Source organism: Apodemus sylvaticus, chromosome 15, assembly GCF_947179515.1.
Source record: "Apodemus sylvaticus chromosome 15, mApoSyl1.1, whole genome shotgun sequence".
NCBI classification, from domain to species: Eukaryota; Metazoa; Chordata; class Mammalia; order Rodentia; family Muridae; genus Apodemus; species Apodemus sylvaticus.
In genome coordinates, this window is record NC_067486.1 from 56,160,327 (window position 1) to 56,179,882 (window position 19,556).

Consider the following 19,556-nt stretch of genomic DNA (forward strand, 5'->3'; position numbering starts at 1 on the left):
GTACGCACACACAATATACTCCCATGTATGCATGCACACACCTGAATACACACACGCTCACCTGTTCACACAGACCACACATACAAAAAAGGTAAAAAGTGCATTCTGAAAATGAAGTTTCAGGTCCAGTTCCTCTCAGGGCAGAAGCCTTCACTCGTGTAAAAGCTTAAGGCTTATCGTGACTTTCAACCTTGTTCCCAATGGCCAAAGATAGTTCCCGTTCTTCCACGTGGGCATACACTGCTTAAATGTCCACCAGCGTAACTCTCCCTGAGTTCTGATTTGTCACTCTGGATTCTGTTTTGAGGCTCAATAACTAGGACGGTGGCAGGGGAGTCTTATTCGTCAGTGTGTTGGAGAAGGAGAGAGTTTACAACAAGTGTCGGAATGCATTACTGCATGTAGATAAAGAATGACATGTTAGCCTGCTAGAGGCTTCTTTAGACGAGGGCCAAGAACACAGGGTGGAGAAGAAGGACCCACAGGCCGACTATGATCAGCACAGGCATGTAAGGAGGTGAGGCAGAGACCTACTATCAGCAAGCTGCTCCTGACGGCCACCCTTTGCTTGGTCACACTTGTCATCGACTTTCTGATGTCTGCTTGCCCCCATGGGAGCAGGAGTGGCAGGCAGGGAGCTTTCTAATCTCTAGGAAATGGGTCCCTGAATGGGCATCCATAATGTGTGAGCCTGTCTAGCTGAGCTCAGCCTGCCCGAGCCCAGCACACCACAGAGCTGAGGCTGCTCTGCAGAGTCACTCAGCTCTGGCGGTAGTCTAAATCTAATCAATGCAGAATTCCAGTCTGCCATAGAAAAAGGACACCAACATTACACTTTTAATCATATTTGCTTACATGACAGCCTGCAGGGCCAAAATATGTATTCCTAAATAATAATGATAATTCTTTTCTTCTTCTTCTTCTTCTTCTTCTTCTTCTTCTTCTTCTTCTTCTTCTTCTTCTTCTTCTTCTTCTTCTTCTTCTTCTTCTTCTTCTTCCTCTTCTTCTTCTCCTCCTCCTTCTCCTTCTTCTCCTCCTTCTCCTTCTGCTTCTCCTTCTCCTCTTCCTCCTCCTCCCCCCTCCCCCCTCCTCCTCCTCCTGCCCCTCCTCCTTCTTCCTCTCCTCCCCCTCTTCCTTCTCCCCCTTCCCTGCCTCCTCCTCACCATTTGGTCGGCAGAACAGCCCCACCTATCTCCAGCCTAGCTATCCAAGCCAGAACCATGGTCAAAACCTTGTTTCTTACATCTTCTTTGCCGATCATGTCTACTGTCGCCAAGGTCCTTGTCACTCACCTAGATGGCTCTTTCTAACACTAATCTACCTTGAGGTTGTTGAGTGGAGTTTTAAAGGTGACTCTTGGGAGCACGACTGTAATGTCGTTCTTTTTCTTATGAACCCACGGGGTTATATTCCACAGTGCAAAGGCCACGTGATTCAGCCTGACACACACTGCTCCCCATGACCTGGCTCTTCCTCCAGCCTCACGGCACACATACCTCATCTTAGTGACCTGAGTGCCAGGTGGCCCCGCCCTCTGGATGCTGGCGTTGCATTACTGGTCACATGGTCACCTTGCTTGACCTTTGGGCAGTGTTTGGCACCTTGGTCTTCCTCCTCCATGAGGGAACTGGATTTGCCCCTTAACTCTGTTCTTTCCCCGGGCCCTTCTTGACCTCCATTTCTCTTCCACGTATGCATTGCATCCTGGGCTTTCTTCAGGGTCCAACTTGTTTTTGGGTGGGTGGGGGTTGGAGGGATTCTATTTTCTCCTTTAAGCAAACTAAACTTATCTATCTACCAGTTCTATCTACCAGTAAGTTGTTTTCCCAAATGATTTTTGTAGTTAGTGAAAGAAGTTCATGAACACTAACTACAGATAACCATTCCCACAGTTATTTGTCAGCAGAGGAACTTTGTGTACCTATAGTTTCAACCAATGAGAACCTAGTACAATATGTCGAAGTTTCATAGTAGAGGCCGGCCTCCAGTGTGACTCCTTCCCAGGAGGGAGTGGAGTATGTATGTATGTATGTATGTACGTATGTATGTGTATGTATTTATTTATGGATAAGGTCTTTTTATTCTGCAGCTCTAACTGTCCTAGAACTCACCATGTCACTGTGTAGACTACGAGATTCACCTGCCTCTGCCTCCTGAATGCTGGGATGAAAGGCATGTGCCACCACACTGGGCTGACAGGAGGGTGTGGGATTCTTCAGTACCGCTCTGGTAAAGAAAAGCTGGTCTCGGTAGTGCTTCAAGCAACATTTGACTCGCCTGTACACTTTACTAAGTTAACAGAGAGAGCTGTTTGAAATTAGGGCAAGTTTTGCCCTTATTTCTCACTTAAAACATTTCTCTTTGGGAAAAATTAGAATCGGTAGTTGAGACTCTGGGTCCTATTTTTTATAGTCCAGGACTCTGCCAGGAAATCGTTCTGAATGAACTAAAGCCAGAGATATTTTCAAGAGAAAGAATCATCAAATAATCAAGACGTCACCTTAAACTTTGCAGTGACGAAAGACATGCTGAATGCCTTACCAGAAGAGCTGGCTCTTTCGGTTACGCCCCAACATTCCACTTGGGGTGCTCAGGATAGGACCTATGCTAGTTGTGAAGGCAGGAGTCTGATGAGAACATTGGTCAGTGCTGATGTGGAATCAAAACAGATAATAATGACTCGCTAGAGTTGAATTGAAAACCGTTGTCGTGGGGAGATTAAGTTTTAACATAGTTAATTTTCACGTGGGGTTAAAATAATATTGCAGTAAGTATTTTACATTAATTGAGCACACATAAGATCTTCTCATTTGCATCCTGTCGCTAATCGGTGTGTACAATAGAATTACTTAGGAACCGTCCCTTTAATAAAGCATTGTTTACCTAGCCTCTTCCAGGGGGCGTGGCTTAGGAACCTGTCGAGTGAGGTGTGACTTGAGCTCCGCAGTCCGCCCCGCCCCGCCCCCTGGAAAGAAGGCTGGTGCTCAGAACCAGGAAGCGTCAACCTAAGCTTCACACTGCACTGCAACTTGGCATTTACAGTGGAGAAGAGCCTCATAAAGAGTAGGACATTGAAGTAGCGAGTTTGCTTAGCTGTTATCAAAGTTTTGAAGTTCTACTGTGGCTAAAGACTTCATAGAGTACTTAGAATACCAAGCTTTCTGGGCCAGAAATCGATCTGCTGACTTTTGACTCCTATCTGATTACTGCTTGGTCCACCTTTATTTTGCTCAAGTATCTGCAGGTTGAACCCAGAGCCGCTCCGCTCCTTTGCAGGTAGGTGGTCGGCTTTCATACAATATCTAGGTCGGTTCTTTTTCTTTTCTTTTCTTTCTTTCTTTTCTTCTTTTTTTTTTTTTTGCTGTTGTTTGTTTTTTATTTTTATCTTATTTTTTTAAGGCTCAGCTGCCAAATACTGAAAAAGTTGCGACTATCAGGCTGGCATGTTTGAACAGCGTGATTGTAAATAGTCACGTTTTTTGAGACAGCTGGACAACCTTGCAGAAATAGTCATTTTTAACAAATTAGCAAATCTACAACACCGTGAATTTAATGAGTTTTGTTTTGTTTTCCATTAACCAATTATGTATTTACATTTAACTAATGGATGAAAATGTACGTTGAAATTATCTTGCTAATTAACTGAAATAGCATTTTGTTCTCAGGTTTTGCTTGCCAGTTGCACGTCTTTTACCGTTAGGAAGCTGAGTGTTCACCACCAAGTCCTCGGTTTACTTTAGTTTTGTCCTCAGAAGCGTCTATTATTTCAAACAAGGCTTTTGTGAAAGGTTAATAATCTAACACGGTTGTGCTGAAAAATTGTCTTCTTTTGGTAAAGCTAACTAACTATCCTTTTGTGATATGAAAACAGTTCCATTCACAGTATGAATTATTGTTATGAAAACAGAATCCACACGGAATCTCTGGGGTAGAAGGCAAGTCCCTTTAGGACCAAGGACAGGATTTTCCTTAACTGTCACTAGTGGGCCTTTACATTTTTCTTCTCTGGATATTCTACTTGAGAAGACTTCACTAAAAAGACAGTTCTAGTAAATAGAGAGCATTACAGAATTTGTTTTCTAGAGGTGTAATTTTTCAGCTAGAGTTCTCCAACCTGAGATTTCCTCTCCATGTCAATATAATCAGCTTGAAGCAAAGAGGCTTGTATTTTCTTAGCTTGCCTCCTTCATTGACAGTGTTTGGATATTTTTGATATTTTGAAATGTGGATAATGACATCTGAATTGTCATCACCTGTTGTTGGGGTCATCTGGTCATCTGGGCTTGGCAACTGGGACAGAGCTGCCGCAGGTACAGATGTTTCCTTTTAAGCTCCCTGGTTCCATGAATCGTGAGAGTCAACTAGTAAGACCAGGACACAAGTTGCTCCTGGGAGGAGGGAAAAGGATGTGGTGTTTGTTGTAGGAATATCAGGGCTGAATTCAGGGTCTTTGTACATTTGACCCCATTACATGTTTTTACATTCTACTTCCTAACTTTAAAACATTTCTCTAATCAGGCTAACAGGTGGCTTGTTGGCTCATACTAACATTACTTCCATCCATCTATTCCTCTCTGTGTTGTCTTCTCCTCATCTAATTTTCCTTCCCTGCATCCGTCTTTCCTCCAGCTTACCCAGAACTCTCCACTGTGGGATCTGATCTGTTCACCCTGGTCCTCAGTAATATTAACTTCTTTTGCACTTCCCTATCCCACAGACTCTATCAGCCCATTAGCACATGGTCATGCGTATCTATCTTGTCTAAGAGTGTCCTGTATCCTCCAGATATGAGTACGTAATGTGGAGACTGTTTTTATACCCTTAGGATCTAGTGCAGTGCCACATGTTTCATTCCTGATAAAGAACTGTGGGGTGGATGAGCCATCTTACTGACAGTTGTTCAAGTACTGCGATGTCTCTCTCTCTCGTCTTGCAAAATCATGTAATTAATTGGAATGCTCCTAGAAACTAATCTGTTACTATAATATGACGTTATTTTTCCAAATAGTTTACAGCTTGCTTTATTTGGTGATAAAGTTTTTTTTTTTAAAGTGGGTCGGTGTGTGTGTGTGTGTGTGTGTGTTGCCCATGGAATCCCGAAGGGTGTGATAGATCCTTTGCAGGGGTCTGTGACTTGCCTTAGGTGGGAGCTAGGATGTGACCACTGGTCTTTTGATGGAGTTGCAAGTGCTCTTAACCACGGATCCATTTCTCTGCTGTATTTGGTGATTTTTACCACTGACATGCTATCGATAAAGCAAGGGAGCCAGACTTTATTAAAAGTAAATTAGTATTCTGAAGATTGCTTTCTTGCATTTTATATTTTAGGAAAATGTAATTTAGAGCTCATTGGTGTACAAAGTTCTAAGAATGCTTACAATATTCAGATACAATAGTGAATTAAAAGTTTTGGTTCTGAATTGACATTTAGGATAACTCTGAATTGTGATCACAGGTTGTATGGATTTCAGATCAGTAATTACCAGAAAAGATAATAAGTAACTTACTTTTATAGAAAAAAAATCACTTAAAGCATCTTTACTGAAGTGTACTTATGTGCAGTAGCCACTTTATGACACACTTTGAAAGCCCACCATTTTCTAAGTGGGATGTGCCTTTTAGTTTCAACTTCTTTGGAGAATAGCTCGAGCCCTGAGATCAGCCTGGAGAACGTGGTTAAACGCCATCTCCAGTGAGAAATGATTTATCTGTATTTAACTCTTTACTTATTTAATTTTACATTTTTGCCTACATGTAGGTCCATGCACCACTCATGTGTCTGAGATGGCCAGAAGGTCCCCTGGAACTGGAGTCATAGATGGTTGTGAGCCACCGTGCAGGTGCTGAGAATCAAACCCAGATCTTCTAGAAGAGTAGCCAATGCTCTTATTGATAGAACTTACTCTTGTGTCGTCTCTCATCAAATGGGCATACGTAACCTTTCTTTTTCAGCACTGGAGATAGAGCTCAGAGCCTTGTGAGTGGTATGCAGTTCTCAACCAGTAAACTATATGCCCAGCCTCCATTAACCCATTTTTTTTTAATAGAAATTAAGGAGACAAATAGGCCAGGATCTATCAGAGCCATGCCTTGACTGCTCACACTGCAGCTCCTTTGACTTTGGCCTTTGTGCTTTGAATTACTGTTTCATTATCTGTTGTATTTTCCAATAGTCATGCAATGTTTCTGTCATTGTAGAGCCTGACCAGACAGGAGTTCTGGCAGCTGCTCCAGCAGAACTATGGCACGGAGCTAGGCTTAAACGCCGAAGAAATGGAACACTTGTTATCGATTGAAGAAAATGTGCAGCCAAGGTACAGTGAGGCAACGTAGAATGTCAGGGTGCATTATGAACGGTCACAGTGGGATGATTGTAGCCCGTTTCAATTCTGAATCTCTAGGAACTCATTGTTTGGTGCGGTTTGCCCTCTTGTTGGTAGAGCGCAGATTGGGAGAGAAGAGACTCATTATAAAGTTGGTAAGCACGTGTGGGACGTGAATTAAAGTTAGAGATGAGGCTATGACTCTTAGAATTTGCTTTTAGAAGCCTGTTATTAAGGATCAGGAGCAGGGCCCTGTGAGATCTCCGAGCTCACAGGAGACCCTAGAGCGGTAGGGTGGTTTCATGACTTTTTCCCAAGGCTCTCTAGCACAGTGACATGTGCCTAGCACTCTGTAAACATTGACCACATTCATCAAAGGAACTGACAGTGATGAAAGTGATGGTAATACCGGGGTCATGTGCTGCTACAGTGTGATAAGGAAATTAGCAGAGAGATTATTTTGACAGCTGTTCATTAAGAAGTGTGAATATTTTACTAACTGTCCAAGTAAAAAAATGTACCTTATCAATGTTCATTGAGGCCATAGCCTCGGTAAGCAAAGGTAATACATTAAAATTCTGTAGAGAGAAGCCAAGATCCAAGAACCAAATCTTGCCATTTTGTTTGTTTGTATCCTAGAGGATAGTGGCTGAGCCATCTCTGCAGTCCTTATAATGTAAAAATATTGTAATGTAAATATGTTGAAAGTCTTACTTCATACACAGATGCTTTCCTCCCCTGGGCAGTCTTCTAGTCTGCTGCTCCAACCTATGTTGTCTCAGTTTACATCAATATTTTATAGTCTTTTTTCACATGGCTGCACATGCATATTTTATAACTTTCCTGTAAAGTTCACATTTTTCCATTACCCTGCTGTCATTATAAAGTCTACTAGTATTTTTTAGGTACCATAACGGTGTAGAAAATCAGTTGCTAATGCAGAGAGCCTTGGGGTATAGTCAATAGGATCTGGATTGTGCTTTGAGCTGTGATATCTGAGGCAAACCTTTGGACATGTCCAGGCCTCAGTTTCCCCATCTGTGAACACAAGACAGTTAGATTTGAAGGCCTTCAAGGTCTCTGCCGATGGATGACATGTGAACTTCGTAGCCTCTGAAGCAGGAAAGACTATGGATCTTGACGGAGTATCTCAGACGCGTTGGGGGTCACCAGTGAAGCTGTCTAGTTTTCTCCTGACCACTGTTTTCTAAGACAATGTGGGGAGGATCCTTGTGCCCAGTTCTCCCTTGCTCCTTCTCCCTCTGAAAACAGCAAGTCTGCTTCAAACCTTCATCTCCTCAGCTCTCCATGTTCATTGTCTCTGTTCTCATTCTTGCGTTCTGTTCCCTCCTTCTGTTTCCTGTCTCCTTTCTAACTTCCATCCTTTTTAAGCTCTTGAAATCTCCACACTCAGCTGGTGAGCTATTTAGAGGATCTTTTTTTTTTTCCCTCTGTCTTGCCCACCACGGAGTCCCACCATTCTGCCTATCCAGGAGGGAGCTGATGGTAGGCATACTAGTCATTATTTGGGCAGAGTTAAACAGGGCTTGCGCTGAGTTATTTATTTATTTATTTATTTATGCCCACTTGACACAAGCTAGAGTCATCAGAGAGAGAGGAGGGAACCTCAACTGAGAAAAATGCCTCAGTAAGAGACAGCTGTAAGGCATTTCCCTAATTAGTGACTGGTGGGGGCGGGGCAGCCTGTTGTGGGTGGTGCCATCCCTAGGCTGCAGGCTGAGCAAGCCTTGGGGAGCAAGCCAATAAGCAACTCCCCTCCACGCCGGCCTCTGCGTCAGCTCCTGCCTCCAGGTTCCAGCCTTACTTGAATTCTTGTCCTGACTTCCTTTGAAGATGAACAGTGATATGGAAGTGTAAGCCAAATAAATCCCTTTCCCCTCCAGCCATAGTAACCCTAACTAGGACAGGAATATAATACTTTTTAGCTTTTTTTTTTCTTAAGATTTATTTTATTTATATGAGAACACTGTCTTCAGACACATCAGAAGAGACATCAGATCCCATTACAAATGGTTGTGAGCCCCAACGCGGTTGCTGGGAATTGAACTCAGGGCCTCTGGTAAAACTGGATCCTCAGTACAGGGAAGAATTTCAGGACCAGGTTTGTTAAGTAGATAAGAGAGACAGGTGCTAGTCCGTGCTTGATTTAGGCGAAAAGTGAGGGGCAGGTGCAAACACAGAGACAGGGAGACAGAGCTACCTTTAAGGAAAAAGAACACATCTAAGACATGGGTGTGGGGCTTCTCAAGACAGCCAAGAGTCATTTTCTTTACAGTGAATATATGTGTATATATGGTCCTGTCGTTTTTAAAAGTCATGTTGTTTAAAGGGTATAATTCATCCCAAGGCTTAATGATAAAGTTTAAAAGTTAAGTTTCAGAAATGAAATAAGAATATACGAATGAGCTTACTTATTTTACTTAAAAGTTTTTCTTTTATAAAAGAAACTATAATGTGACTTTATGTGGCGCGTTGCTCAGATTTAGGGATGAGAGACTGGCACAGCTAAGCCTCCGGACACAAACGTTCTCGGCCAGAGTCAGCACAGACAGTTGGTTGTTTGCACACCCTTGTCTGCCATGAGTTCAGGAAAGCTGGTACTGGCTTTCACGACAGGTGTGTAGCTCTGGCTCTCCTGGAACTCCCTTTGTAGACCATACTGGCCCTGAACTCGCAGAGATCCCCCTGCCTCTGCCTCTGAGTGCTGGGATTGAAGGTGTGTGCTACCACACCTGCCTCGTTGCCAGCAGTCTTGATTTTGTCATTTGTATTGAAGTTTCTTGACTCTGAAGCTAGAAGGAAGTATGAACCAGATATCCGCGTGAAGGAGCCGATTTCCCTCCCAGCATTCCCTTGTTTTCCTGTCTTTCTGTCTTGCCTCAGCCTGACTGGTGATCGTTATATTTACACGTGGGGAGCTTCCTCCTCTGAGAAGGCCTGGTTACCTCCGTTGAGACTAACTCAGAGGCAAGATGGTGTAAAACTGCCTTCTGGTGCCTAGTGGCACCCAACTCAAACATCTTCCCAAACCTTTGAAGCTCTGTGGTTTTACAATGCAACCCTAAGCTACATACATCGGAACAGCTGGGGCTACTTGTATTTCATTACAATTTTTCGTAGTTTCTGAAATGTATGGATTTGCATATGAACATATGTTTTATTTTCAAGAATAAAGTCAGCTGGTATCTTTAAGAGGATAGCTTAGCAATCTATTCTTTGTTGAAATGTGTTAGGCTAGTGAACACCTCAGAGAGGAACATGAAGAGCTGTCTCGGAGGGGAAGATCTTATGCTTCCAAATGCCGTGTTTCCTACAGAAGCCCAGGAAGAAGCAGCGTGGATGACTCTGGGGAAAGAGACGAGAAGTTCTCCAAGGCCATCAGCTTTCCACAGGAGTCAATTAGCAGAACTTCAGAAGCAGAGTCATTGGACGGGAACTCACCAAACAGAGTCAGTATCTGCTGTCCCTCAAAGCCTACACCGGGTACAGAGTCCTGTTAATCATAAGATCAGATCAAGTCAAAAATGCGATGTATTTAGAGTGTTCAAAAAGCTTGGGATGGCCGGCTGCTGCTTTATTTTACGAAGAGAGTTTAAATGTCTAAGTAGCAGAGGTTACGTGGGGATAATATGGATAATATGTGCTGTTCTTCATAGATGGCTAAGGCACAGAGCTTTCGGCAGGTTCTTAAGCAACATATATTAAAACACTAAGTACTGTTTAAAATATAACAAGATGAAGGAACTTGTAGTCAGCAGAATTACCCCAAGAGTAAGGAACGTGTGTGTGATGGAGAAAATGTGTTTTGAATGGGGGGAGATGAGCTGTTTGCACAGGCCTGGTCACAGGGAATGCTGCTTTTTTTCTTTTTAGTAGAAACTTCTTAAATAACACATTAAATATGACAGCCCAACCGGGCTTTTTAGTTAGTTGGTGAACTTCATTTCTTTTCAAGTATCAGACGTGTATTTGCTTTAAAATGTACTGATTTTTAATCACTTGGAGTCATTTTTTTTTAAAGACAGGATCTTGTCATGTGTCTTGGACACACTTTGAACCTGTGTCATCGGCTTCCTCACTCTCCCTAGTACAGGACTGTAGGCATTTACAAACACGCCTGCCTCATTGTTCGTGTTATTTGATATTCCGAGTGTCTCCTCTGCCAATGGCAGCCCCTTCAGATGGGGCTCCTGACTTTTTAAACTGGCCACTAACCTCTGGTGTTTCCTTCTTTTTTCCTGGTATAGCAATGTGTCCCATGCACATTGGAGCATTTTCCGCCACAAATACCGTGCCATTTTTTTTTTTTTCTGAACCACTTTCTTAGTAAAGAACAAGATATTTAGAGACCACCTTCTAAAAGCCGAGTGCTTTGACATTTCATCTCCTGTTTGGGGCCCGCAGCTGGATTGGTCTGATTTTAGAAGAGCATTTGAGCTTCAGAGCCTGCCTCCACTGGGCGCCAAGTTAAGGGCTTAAGCTTTGTCTTTGTTTTCTCAGCTACAAGGTGAGAGCCAAAACTCATAGGGTTTCTAAAACAAGAATTAAGTGCATCAGTAGCTGTGAAGGCACTGAGAACAATTCCTAGCATTCATTAAGTGTCCTAAAGCCATCGGCTGCTGTTACTGAAAGGCTGTAGTTGGCAATAGCTCTATTTCTTAGACCGCTCAGGTGCTCCCAGCATCTCCTCTGGGTAGAAAACGCTGACAGGTTTTACCCATGTGTAAGGCCCCGAGGTCTACACTTGTTTTAGCAGCCATCCTTCCTCAGGCTCAGCATCAGCCTGCTTTTACAAACATGCTCCAAGAGACACTTAGGGATCTACTACTGCACAAGGGAGGTCATTCTGGAAATTAATCTTTGTGTGCAGGACGCTCAGTGAGGGGAGGGAACACAGTGGAGGACTTCTTGCAGACTCATCCATTCTCCAAAGTCTACCTTAGGGATGGGCTCTCAGGACTCCCCTGTCTAATGTGTCCCCTCTTGGAATACTTAGCCTGTTGGTCTTACCTCTAGTTATGTCCCTGAGAGAAGTTGTCCATCCTTAGTCCTGAATGGGATGGAAAAGAATGCAATAGATCAATGATGTTCTTTTTTTTCCTTTTCTTTTTTAATTTTTCTTTTTTTTCTCTCTTTTTTTAAATGATAAAATTGAAGATTTACATGGAAAATCTTTCTGACAAAATTGAAGAAATATATAGAAAAACACTTTAATTTTCATGGAAAATTAAAAAGTAAAATGGTAGACATAGAAAACATTACTAAATTAATTGAAAGAGGAACTATGCACATTTTCTGATACAATTGAAGATTTACATGAAAAATATTTCTGTTAGTCTATGTCTCTTTATTGGGGAATTGAGTCCATTGATGTTAAGAGATATTAAGGAATAGTGATTGTTGCTTCCTGTTATTTTTGATGTTATTTTTATGTTTGTGTGGTTACTTTCTTTTGGGTTTGTTGGAAGATTACTTTCTTGCTTTTTCTAGGGTGTAGTTTCCCTCCTTGTGTTGGTGTCTTCCATCTATTATTCTTTGTAGGACAGGATTTGTGGACAGATATTGTGTAATTTTGGTTTTATCATGGAATATCTTGGTTTCTTCATCTATGGTGATTGAGAGTTTTGTGGATATAGTAGTCTGGGCTGGCATTTGTGTTCTCTTAGGGTCTGTATGACATCTGCCCAGGATCTTTTAGTTTTCATAGTCTCAGGTGAGAAGTCTGGTGTGATTCTGCTAGGCCTGCCTTGTAAGTTACTTGCCCTTTTCCCTTACTGCTTTTAATATTTTTTCTTTGTTTAGTGCATTTGGTGTTTAAATTATTATGTGCTAGGAGGACTTTCTGGTCTGGTTCAGTCTGTTTGGAGTTCTGTAAGCTTCTTGTATATTCAAGGACATCTCTTTCTTTAGGTTAGGGAAGTTTTCTTCTATAATTTTGTTGAAGATATTTACTGGCCCTTTAAGTGGGAAATCTTCACTCTCTTCTATACCTATAATCCTTAGGTTTGGTCTTCTCATTGTGTCCTGGATTTCCTGGATGTTTTGGGTTACAAGCTTTATGCAATTTGCATTTTCTTTGACTGTTGAGTCAATGTTTTCTGTGGTATCTTCAGCACCTGAGAATCTTTCTTCTTTCTCTTGTATTCTGTTGTTGATGTTTGCATCTATGACTCCTGAATTCTTTTCAAAGTTTTCTATTGCCAGAGATGTCTCACTTTGTGATTTCTTTACTGTTTCTACTTCCATTTTTAGATCCTGGATGGTTTTGTTCATTTCCTTCACTTGTTTTTCCTGTATTTCTTTAAGGGATTTTTGTGTTTCCTCTTTAAGGCTTCTGCCTGTTGTCCCATGTTCTCCTGTATCTCTTTAAGGGAGTTATTTATATTCTTCCTGAGGTCCTCTATCAGCATCATGAGATGAGATTTTAAATTCAACTCTTGCTTTTTTGGTGTGTTGGGCTATCTGGGACTTGCTGTGTTGAAAGAACTGGGTTCTGATGTTGCCAAGTAGCCTTGGTTTCTGTTGGTAGGGTTCTCGTCCTTGCCTTTCACCATTTGGTTATCTCTGGTGCTAGTTGGTCTTGCTGTCTCTTGATGGAGCTTGTCCCTCCTGTGGGCCTGTAAGCCTGTGTCTGTACTCCTGGGAGACCAACTGTCTTCTGGCAGGGTCGGTGAACAGAATGCTGTGGGGCGGCCTTGCTCCCTGGTGCAAATGTTGGTCGGAAGACTCCTGTCCCAGGAGCTCCACTGATCATATGCCCTGTGCACTCCTAGCTGTTCCCCTCCAGAGAGATATTGCAGAGAAGGTGGAGAACTCACCTCCACACTCAAAAGTAGAGGCACTGCTGGGAGATAACTCTTCTCCTGGCAGGCTGTGCACAGAAGGCTGAGGAGCTGCCTGGCTCCCTGGTACAAATGGCAGCCGGAAGGGCCAATGATATTCTTGTTGACGTACACATAGTTTTTCAAACTCCTGGGTTTTTTTTCCCAAAGAGTATTATGGTAAGAGTCTCGGGTCTTAGAGATTAGCAAATGTCTGGGTTTTTTTTGTTTGTTTGTTTGTTTGTTTTGTTTTTTTGTTTTTGTTTTTTTTTAACTTCTATTTTTTTTTAACTTTCATCAAATTAAAAAATAGCAAAAACCAGAAACAACTGTTTCTAAATGAAAATTGATACAAAGTGAATATTCCTTGTAAAATATAGGAAATTATCTGGAGATAAAAACAATACAAATGACAACAATTTGTTACTTTTTTCTTTCTTTTAAGACAATTAGTTTATGTGCACTAGTGTTTTGCCTGCATGTATGGCTTTGTGAAGGTGTTGGGTCCGCTGGAACTGGAGTTAGAGACAGTTGTAAGTCACTGTGCAGGTGCTGGGAATTGAACCCAGGTCCTCTGGAGAAGCAATCAGTGCACCTAACCACTGGGCTATCTCTCCAGCCCCATTTTTACTTTTTATACAAGTATTTACCAATATCCCTATAGTCAGAAGTAAAATTTAGTTAGTAAAAAGATACAGTGTGGAACTTTGCTCTGCTCTTAGAGAAACTCTGAGTCCACGAAGCAAGCATATTGCTCTCTGCTATGTAATTCCCGAATATATCAACTCTTGATTTTTGGCTGCATTCCCTGCGTAAAGAGTCCGTTCTCTGGATACGGTCGTCTGTTTTCATAGAGCTGAGCATCTACATATAATGCCCATCATTTACTCTCTCTACCCACTAGTATGTCTGTTACTATAGAAATGACCTGTCCTCATTAATCATGCCCAAGAAATATACATACCATATATTGGTATACTTTAATTCTCTGTCTCTTAGACTCCTAGTGGTAGGACCAGTCAGGATTGTTGTGAAGTTAATCTCCTTTCCCCAACGCACCCCTAATTGGCTTCTATCTCTTCATGGTTTTTCCATCTCTACTTTCCTTCCTGGTTTTGAGAGAGGTGGGCACTGGCTAAGGAAACTGTCCCGGAAAGACCTGATTGTTCCCTTGTATTGTTATCTTCTGTTTCCTTTCTTTTGTGCTCCCACACTGACATGCTGGTAACTTCAATCTCTTTTATGTGATGTTTTTCATGTGGTTACCATTCACCACTGTGTGAAGAAAGGCCTTCTTTACCTACTAACATATCAAGGTAGCATTCAATCCAAAAAGCAGCATTTCAACAATGTACTCTTCATATTTAACATTAAAGTTCTTGCTATAAGACCTACACTTCAGGTTTTCTTTTTATTTGTTTTGTTTTTACTTTTAAACCGAATTGTTTATCTTTTAGGGATTAGGAAGAGAGGAGTCCCAGAGTGAGAGACATGTGAGAAAAAGTCCTTTGCTAGCTTCAGAAAAGAGGTTAAGCAGAGCGCCTTCCAAGTCACTGGATTTGAATAAGAATGAGTACCTTTCTTTGGACAAAAGCAGCACTTCAGACTCTGTGGATGAAGGTAAAGAATTTAAATCTTAATGAAATTCCAGGCATGTCTTCTAACATTTACCTTTGTGTTAGGTGTGTGTTAGATGCATGTGTGTGTGTGTGTGTGTGTGTGTGTGTAAGATATTTCCATTGTTACTATATTTAATCTACCTCTCCTCTACCTGTAGAAAAATAAGAAATTGACAGTTTTGGTTGAATGCATGAAGAAGTTAGCTGTGCAGAGGTTGGATTAAGGACAGGGTCTTTGATTCCAGTCTTCTTTTCATTTAAATTACTTCCCAAGTTTATTATTATTACTGCTACTGTTACTATTACTATTGCTATTGCTATTACTATTACTATTACTAAAGATAGGTTCTCACTGTGTAGTTTTGGGAGGCTGGCCTGTAAGTCAATTTTTAGTTTCGTTGAACTCAGAGATCTTCCTGCGTCTGCCAGTGCTGGGATTAGAGGTGTGAGTACCATGACCAGCACTTCCCAACTTTTTTCTTTTGTTCTCTTCTTTTTCCAAAGGAATATCTGCTAGGTGCAGTGGTGCACACCTTTAATTCTAGCATTTGGGAAACAGAAGCTGGTGGGTCTCTGTAAGTTTAGGGCTAGCCTGGTCTATATAATGAGTTCCAGAATAGCCAAGATACATAGTGATATCTCGCCTCAACCAACCAACCAACCAACCAACCAAGGCTCCATAAGCCTGATTTTATGAAAGCAAGTAGTCGTATTCTGAGATAAATATTAATTTGAATTACTGTGTAGCTTCCAAAAGGAAATAAAAATGTCCAGAAAGCAACTCTGCTTAAAAGATTACCTTATTGACGTTACTTAATGATTCGATTCCACATGCTTTTGACTTTTAGAATATTTTTGAGAAATATTTAGAGGTAAGTTTGAAGGCTTCAGAAGCATGTTCATACCTTCACAATCACTTCTGAACTCTTTTAATAGATCAGCATATATTGAAATTTTTAAATTTAAATTTATTTTCAAATCACTTTACATTTTTTATTAATCCTGACCAGTTTTCCCCCCTCCTCTCCTCCATACCCCTCCCCTCCACATCCCAATTCACCTTCCACTTCTCTATGTCTCTTCAGGGATATCAATTAAACATGGCATATCGAGTTGCAGTAAGACTAGGCACATAGCTCATATCCAGGCTGGGTGAGGCAACCCAGTAGAAGGACAAGGTTCCCAAAAGCAGGCACAAGCGTCAGAAACAGCCCTCACTCCCTCTGCTCAGAGCCCCACAAAAACACCAACCAAACAACTATAATCAAATCACTTTTAAAGGAACAAGGAACAGCCTATACTTAAAAAAATTTTTTTTTACAAATAAAACTGCTAATAATATTGTAGATAATGTTTAAATATTTGGTATGGTATTTAAAATAACTTATGGGGCCAGTTAGGTGGCTCAGTGGGTAAAGGTGTTTGCCATCAAGCCAAATGCCTTGAAAAAAATAAAATAAAACAAATTATTTGGTTTAAAATGACCAATAGATTTAGCTAAACTCTAATGATTAATAATCAGTTTGTTTTTTTTTTTAACCAAAAGAAAGTCCTTCTTTTGGTATCAAAGGTATAAATTGTACTGCACTCCGGCTGCTGTTTTTATTTTATATTTTATATTGTTGCACAACCTCAACAGATAGTATCCTTCCTGATATCCCTACTGTAATAAAATAGGGAAGGACAAACAAAACAAACAAACAAACAAACAAACAAACAAACAAAACCAAAAACCAAAGAGCAAGTCAGAGAGACCAGAATAGCAGCACCCTTAGCACTAATGGTGGCCAAGTTAGAGGCTAATCCGCCGCTCATGTTTATCTCTGTGTCAGAGGTAGCAGGACTGCTGACTGAGCAGAAGATGAGGATGACCCCATCAACCAGGCCAGCCACCCTCTGTAGAGGAAGGCGGGAAATCAGCTGTGGAGCAGCAGCTGCTGCTCAGGTACCTGGGCTTCATAAGACAGGACGGATGTATGCCCCGCCTGCCTGGCATGCCCCGCCTGCCTGGCATGCCCCGCCTGCCTGGCATGCCCCGCCTGCCTGGCATGCCCCGCCTGCCTGGCATGCCCCTTCCGTGCTTACACATGATATTAGGCAGGATGAGCCGCCATGACAGACAGCGCATGGCTCACATGCAAGCAATGTCAGCCCCTCCCCGTTCTGCAGGGCAGAAGCCACAGGTCAGGCCCCGCCGAATTGCCTTCTGGTGAGGACACTTGCTGGCTGTGGATAGATAGCTTCTTGCCCTATCCTTAGTGTGTGCCCAGGAGGTTAGGGAGGGGGGAATGGGAAGTAGGGAATAGTTGAGAATATAATAACCCCCACCCCCAAAACCTCCCAAATTCCCCACATTTATGGGAAACTTAGTGGCAACGTTCTCCCATTTTCTCCAAGTGCTCATGACCCGTGGTTTTCACACAGTAGGTTTTATAGGAAGTCTTTCTTGAAACTGTGCACACTAGCATTGGGATGATGGGCAGCCAGGCCTTACCAGGCCTCCTGCTTGGATGCCTTAGGGTGAGTGGGTATCAATTAGCCATGTGCTGCCTGGCTGAACCCAGGACTCTAGGAAGATCTATTGTGGCACCCAGTGGCCGAGTAGGCAAGTGACACCAAAACAAGGAGTAATCTCCTCTTTGTTCAAACCTATTCTTAAAAGAACCATCCTTAAACAGTCATTTCATTATTGAGTTCCTAGCAAAGTAACATTAAAACTCAAAAGCTGCACACACATCTAGGAATAACAAAATAAGTGTGTAGTTTCTGTATGCGAGCCCCAGTCACTTTGTGTTCCTTATTGGTGCCTTCTTAAAATCTGCCTGGCTTAGCAGCAAACATCTACATCATTTCCCCCTTGTATTCTTTTTTTTTTTTTTTTCCTCGAGGCAGGGTTTCTCTGTGTAGCCCTGGCTGTCCTGGAACTCACTCTGTAAACCAGGTTGGTCTTGAACTCAGAAATCCGCCTGCCTCTGCCTCCCAAGTGCTGGGATTAAAGGCGTACACCACCACTGCCCGGCCTCCTAGTATTCTTAAGATGTTAGGGTTTCTTTTGTGTGTGTGTGTGTGTGTCAAATTATCATTAGATGATAACTTGGGTACTTCTACTGTTTTCCCTAAGTGAATTTCAAATCTCAGACCCATCAGATCTTTCAAATGAGTATAGTGATGAATCTATGATTTTTAATTTTCTGGAGGTTGTAAAGTGATGAAGACACTAGCAGGAAATGAGCTATTGAGAAAGATAGGGAAAGGCAGATGAAGTGGACCTACTCGGGAGATTTGGGCATCCTTGTGGGAGGTTAGAAGGAGCTGCTGGGTGGAGATCTCTTCAAGCCAAACACTGGTTAGGTCTGTTGTCAGTTGTCGTTGTTTGTTTGTTGAGACAGAGTCTGACTGTGTAGTCCAGGCTGTCCTGAGAAGCTGTGGATACAGCTCAGGTAGATCTTGAGCTTCCCATAACTCTCCTGCCCCACCCTGAGTGCTAGGATTATATAAGCATCGCCACACTGGCTAAAATGAAGCACTTTGATCAGATAGAAAAATGAGAAAAACCCCACCCTATTGCCATTTATGCTACAATCTGGGGGGGGGGGGAGGAACACTGTGTGTGTATGTGATTTGTTTCACTCTAGACCCATATATCCCCACAGAACCAGTTAAAACAAAGTATCATGATACTGCCTCATGGAGGGAATCAATGTGCCCCTCCCACTCAATCCTTACCTATGTAGGGCATTTTTATGCATCCTCAAAACAACAAGTAGCATGTGTTTTAAGTTTCATGTTGGTGTATTTCCCCTGTATTCATCTACCTCATTCCAAATTATTTCTACTGGCCACTTTCAAACTGATACTTCAAAACATTGTTTGAAATTATGTGCATATGTGTGTGTAGGTGTGTGTGTGTGTGTGCATGTGTATGTGTGCATGTGTGTGTGTGCATGCGACCGCCGATGCCCACAGAGGTAGGTTATTCTTTGAATCTCTTAGAGCTGGAGTTTATAGGGAGTTGTGAGCTGTCTGTCCAGTGTAGGTGCTGGGATCCAAGCTTGGGTCTTCTGGAAGAGCCACCCTCTCTCCAGTCCCAAAGATGATATATTTTTAAGAAGTATATATTTTTTTTCTGTATTGACAATAGAACTCTATTGAGATGAGCAGTGTCTTTCCTGCATTTAAACAGTACCACCTGTCAACCTGCAGTCTTATTGGTATTGTTGCTTGCAGAGAATTGAAATGTCAAGAATTTCATAAATGAGAAACACAAAGCAGGAATAATTTATTCTATTTACTTATTTCCTTCAACAAATTCCCATGCAGAATATATTATTAGTTTCTGATCCTGATATATAGCAAATTGCACTTTTATCAGTCATAATTCAGAATCTATCACCTAATGGGGTTTAGGAGAAACATGAAAATATTATATTGGTGAGTATATATACATATAATCTTTACACTTTCGATATGAATAAGAAGCTTACTTTGGAAAAGTTAGAATTTCAGAGTTCCTTGAAAGAAGCAGCTGGTTCTAGGCATAGAGAAAATATCAGCTGAGCTTGGTGCACATTACATCTGATTGCTAAAAGTTTGCTCAGCAAAAGAAAATCAATAGAGTGACAAGACAGCCTACAAAATGGGGGAGGAAGGCCCATGCCGTATCAAACAGGGCTTAGCATCTAGAAAATATTTAAAAATTAAACAGCCAAAGAGCAATTAATTCAGTTTATAAATGGGCGAATGAGTCTAAAGCCACTCTACAAAAATAAAAA

The 19,556-nt window shown here is 41.8% G+C and overlaps 1 protein-coding gene across 1 annotated transcript in view; it reads left to right on the forward strand.

Annotated features, from left to right (window-relative positions):
- The first annotated feature begins 2,972 nt into the window (after positions 1-2,972).
- Gramd1c (GRAM domain containing 1C) overlaps positions 2,973-19,556 on the forward strand; it is a 37,651-nt gene continuing 21,067 nt past the window's right edge. The window contains exons 1-4 of the mRNA XM_052158113.1: positions 2,973-3,276; positions 6,199-6,314; positions 9,661-9,793; positions 14,623-14,785. Of these exons, the coding sequence (XP_052014073.1) occupies positions 6,274-6,314; positions 9,661-9,793; positions 14,623-14,785 (337 nt within the window). The 5' untranslated portion in view covers positions 2,973-3,276; positions 6,199-6,273. The remainder of the gene's footprint in view (positions 3,277-6,198; positions 6,315-9,660; positions 9,794-14,622; positions 14,786-19,556) is intronic.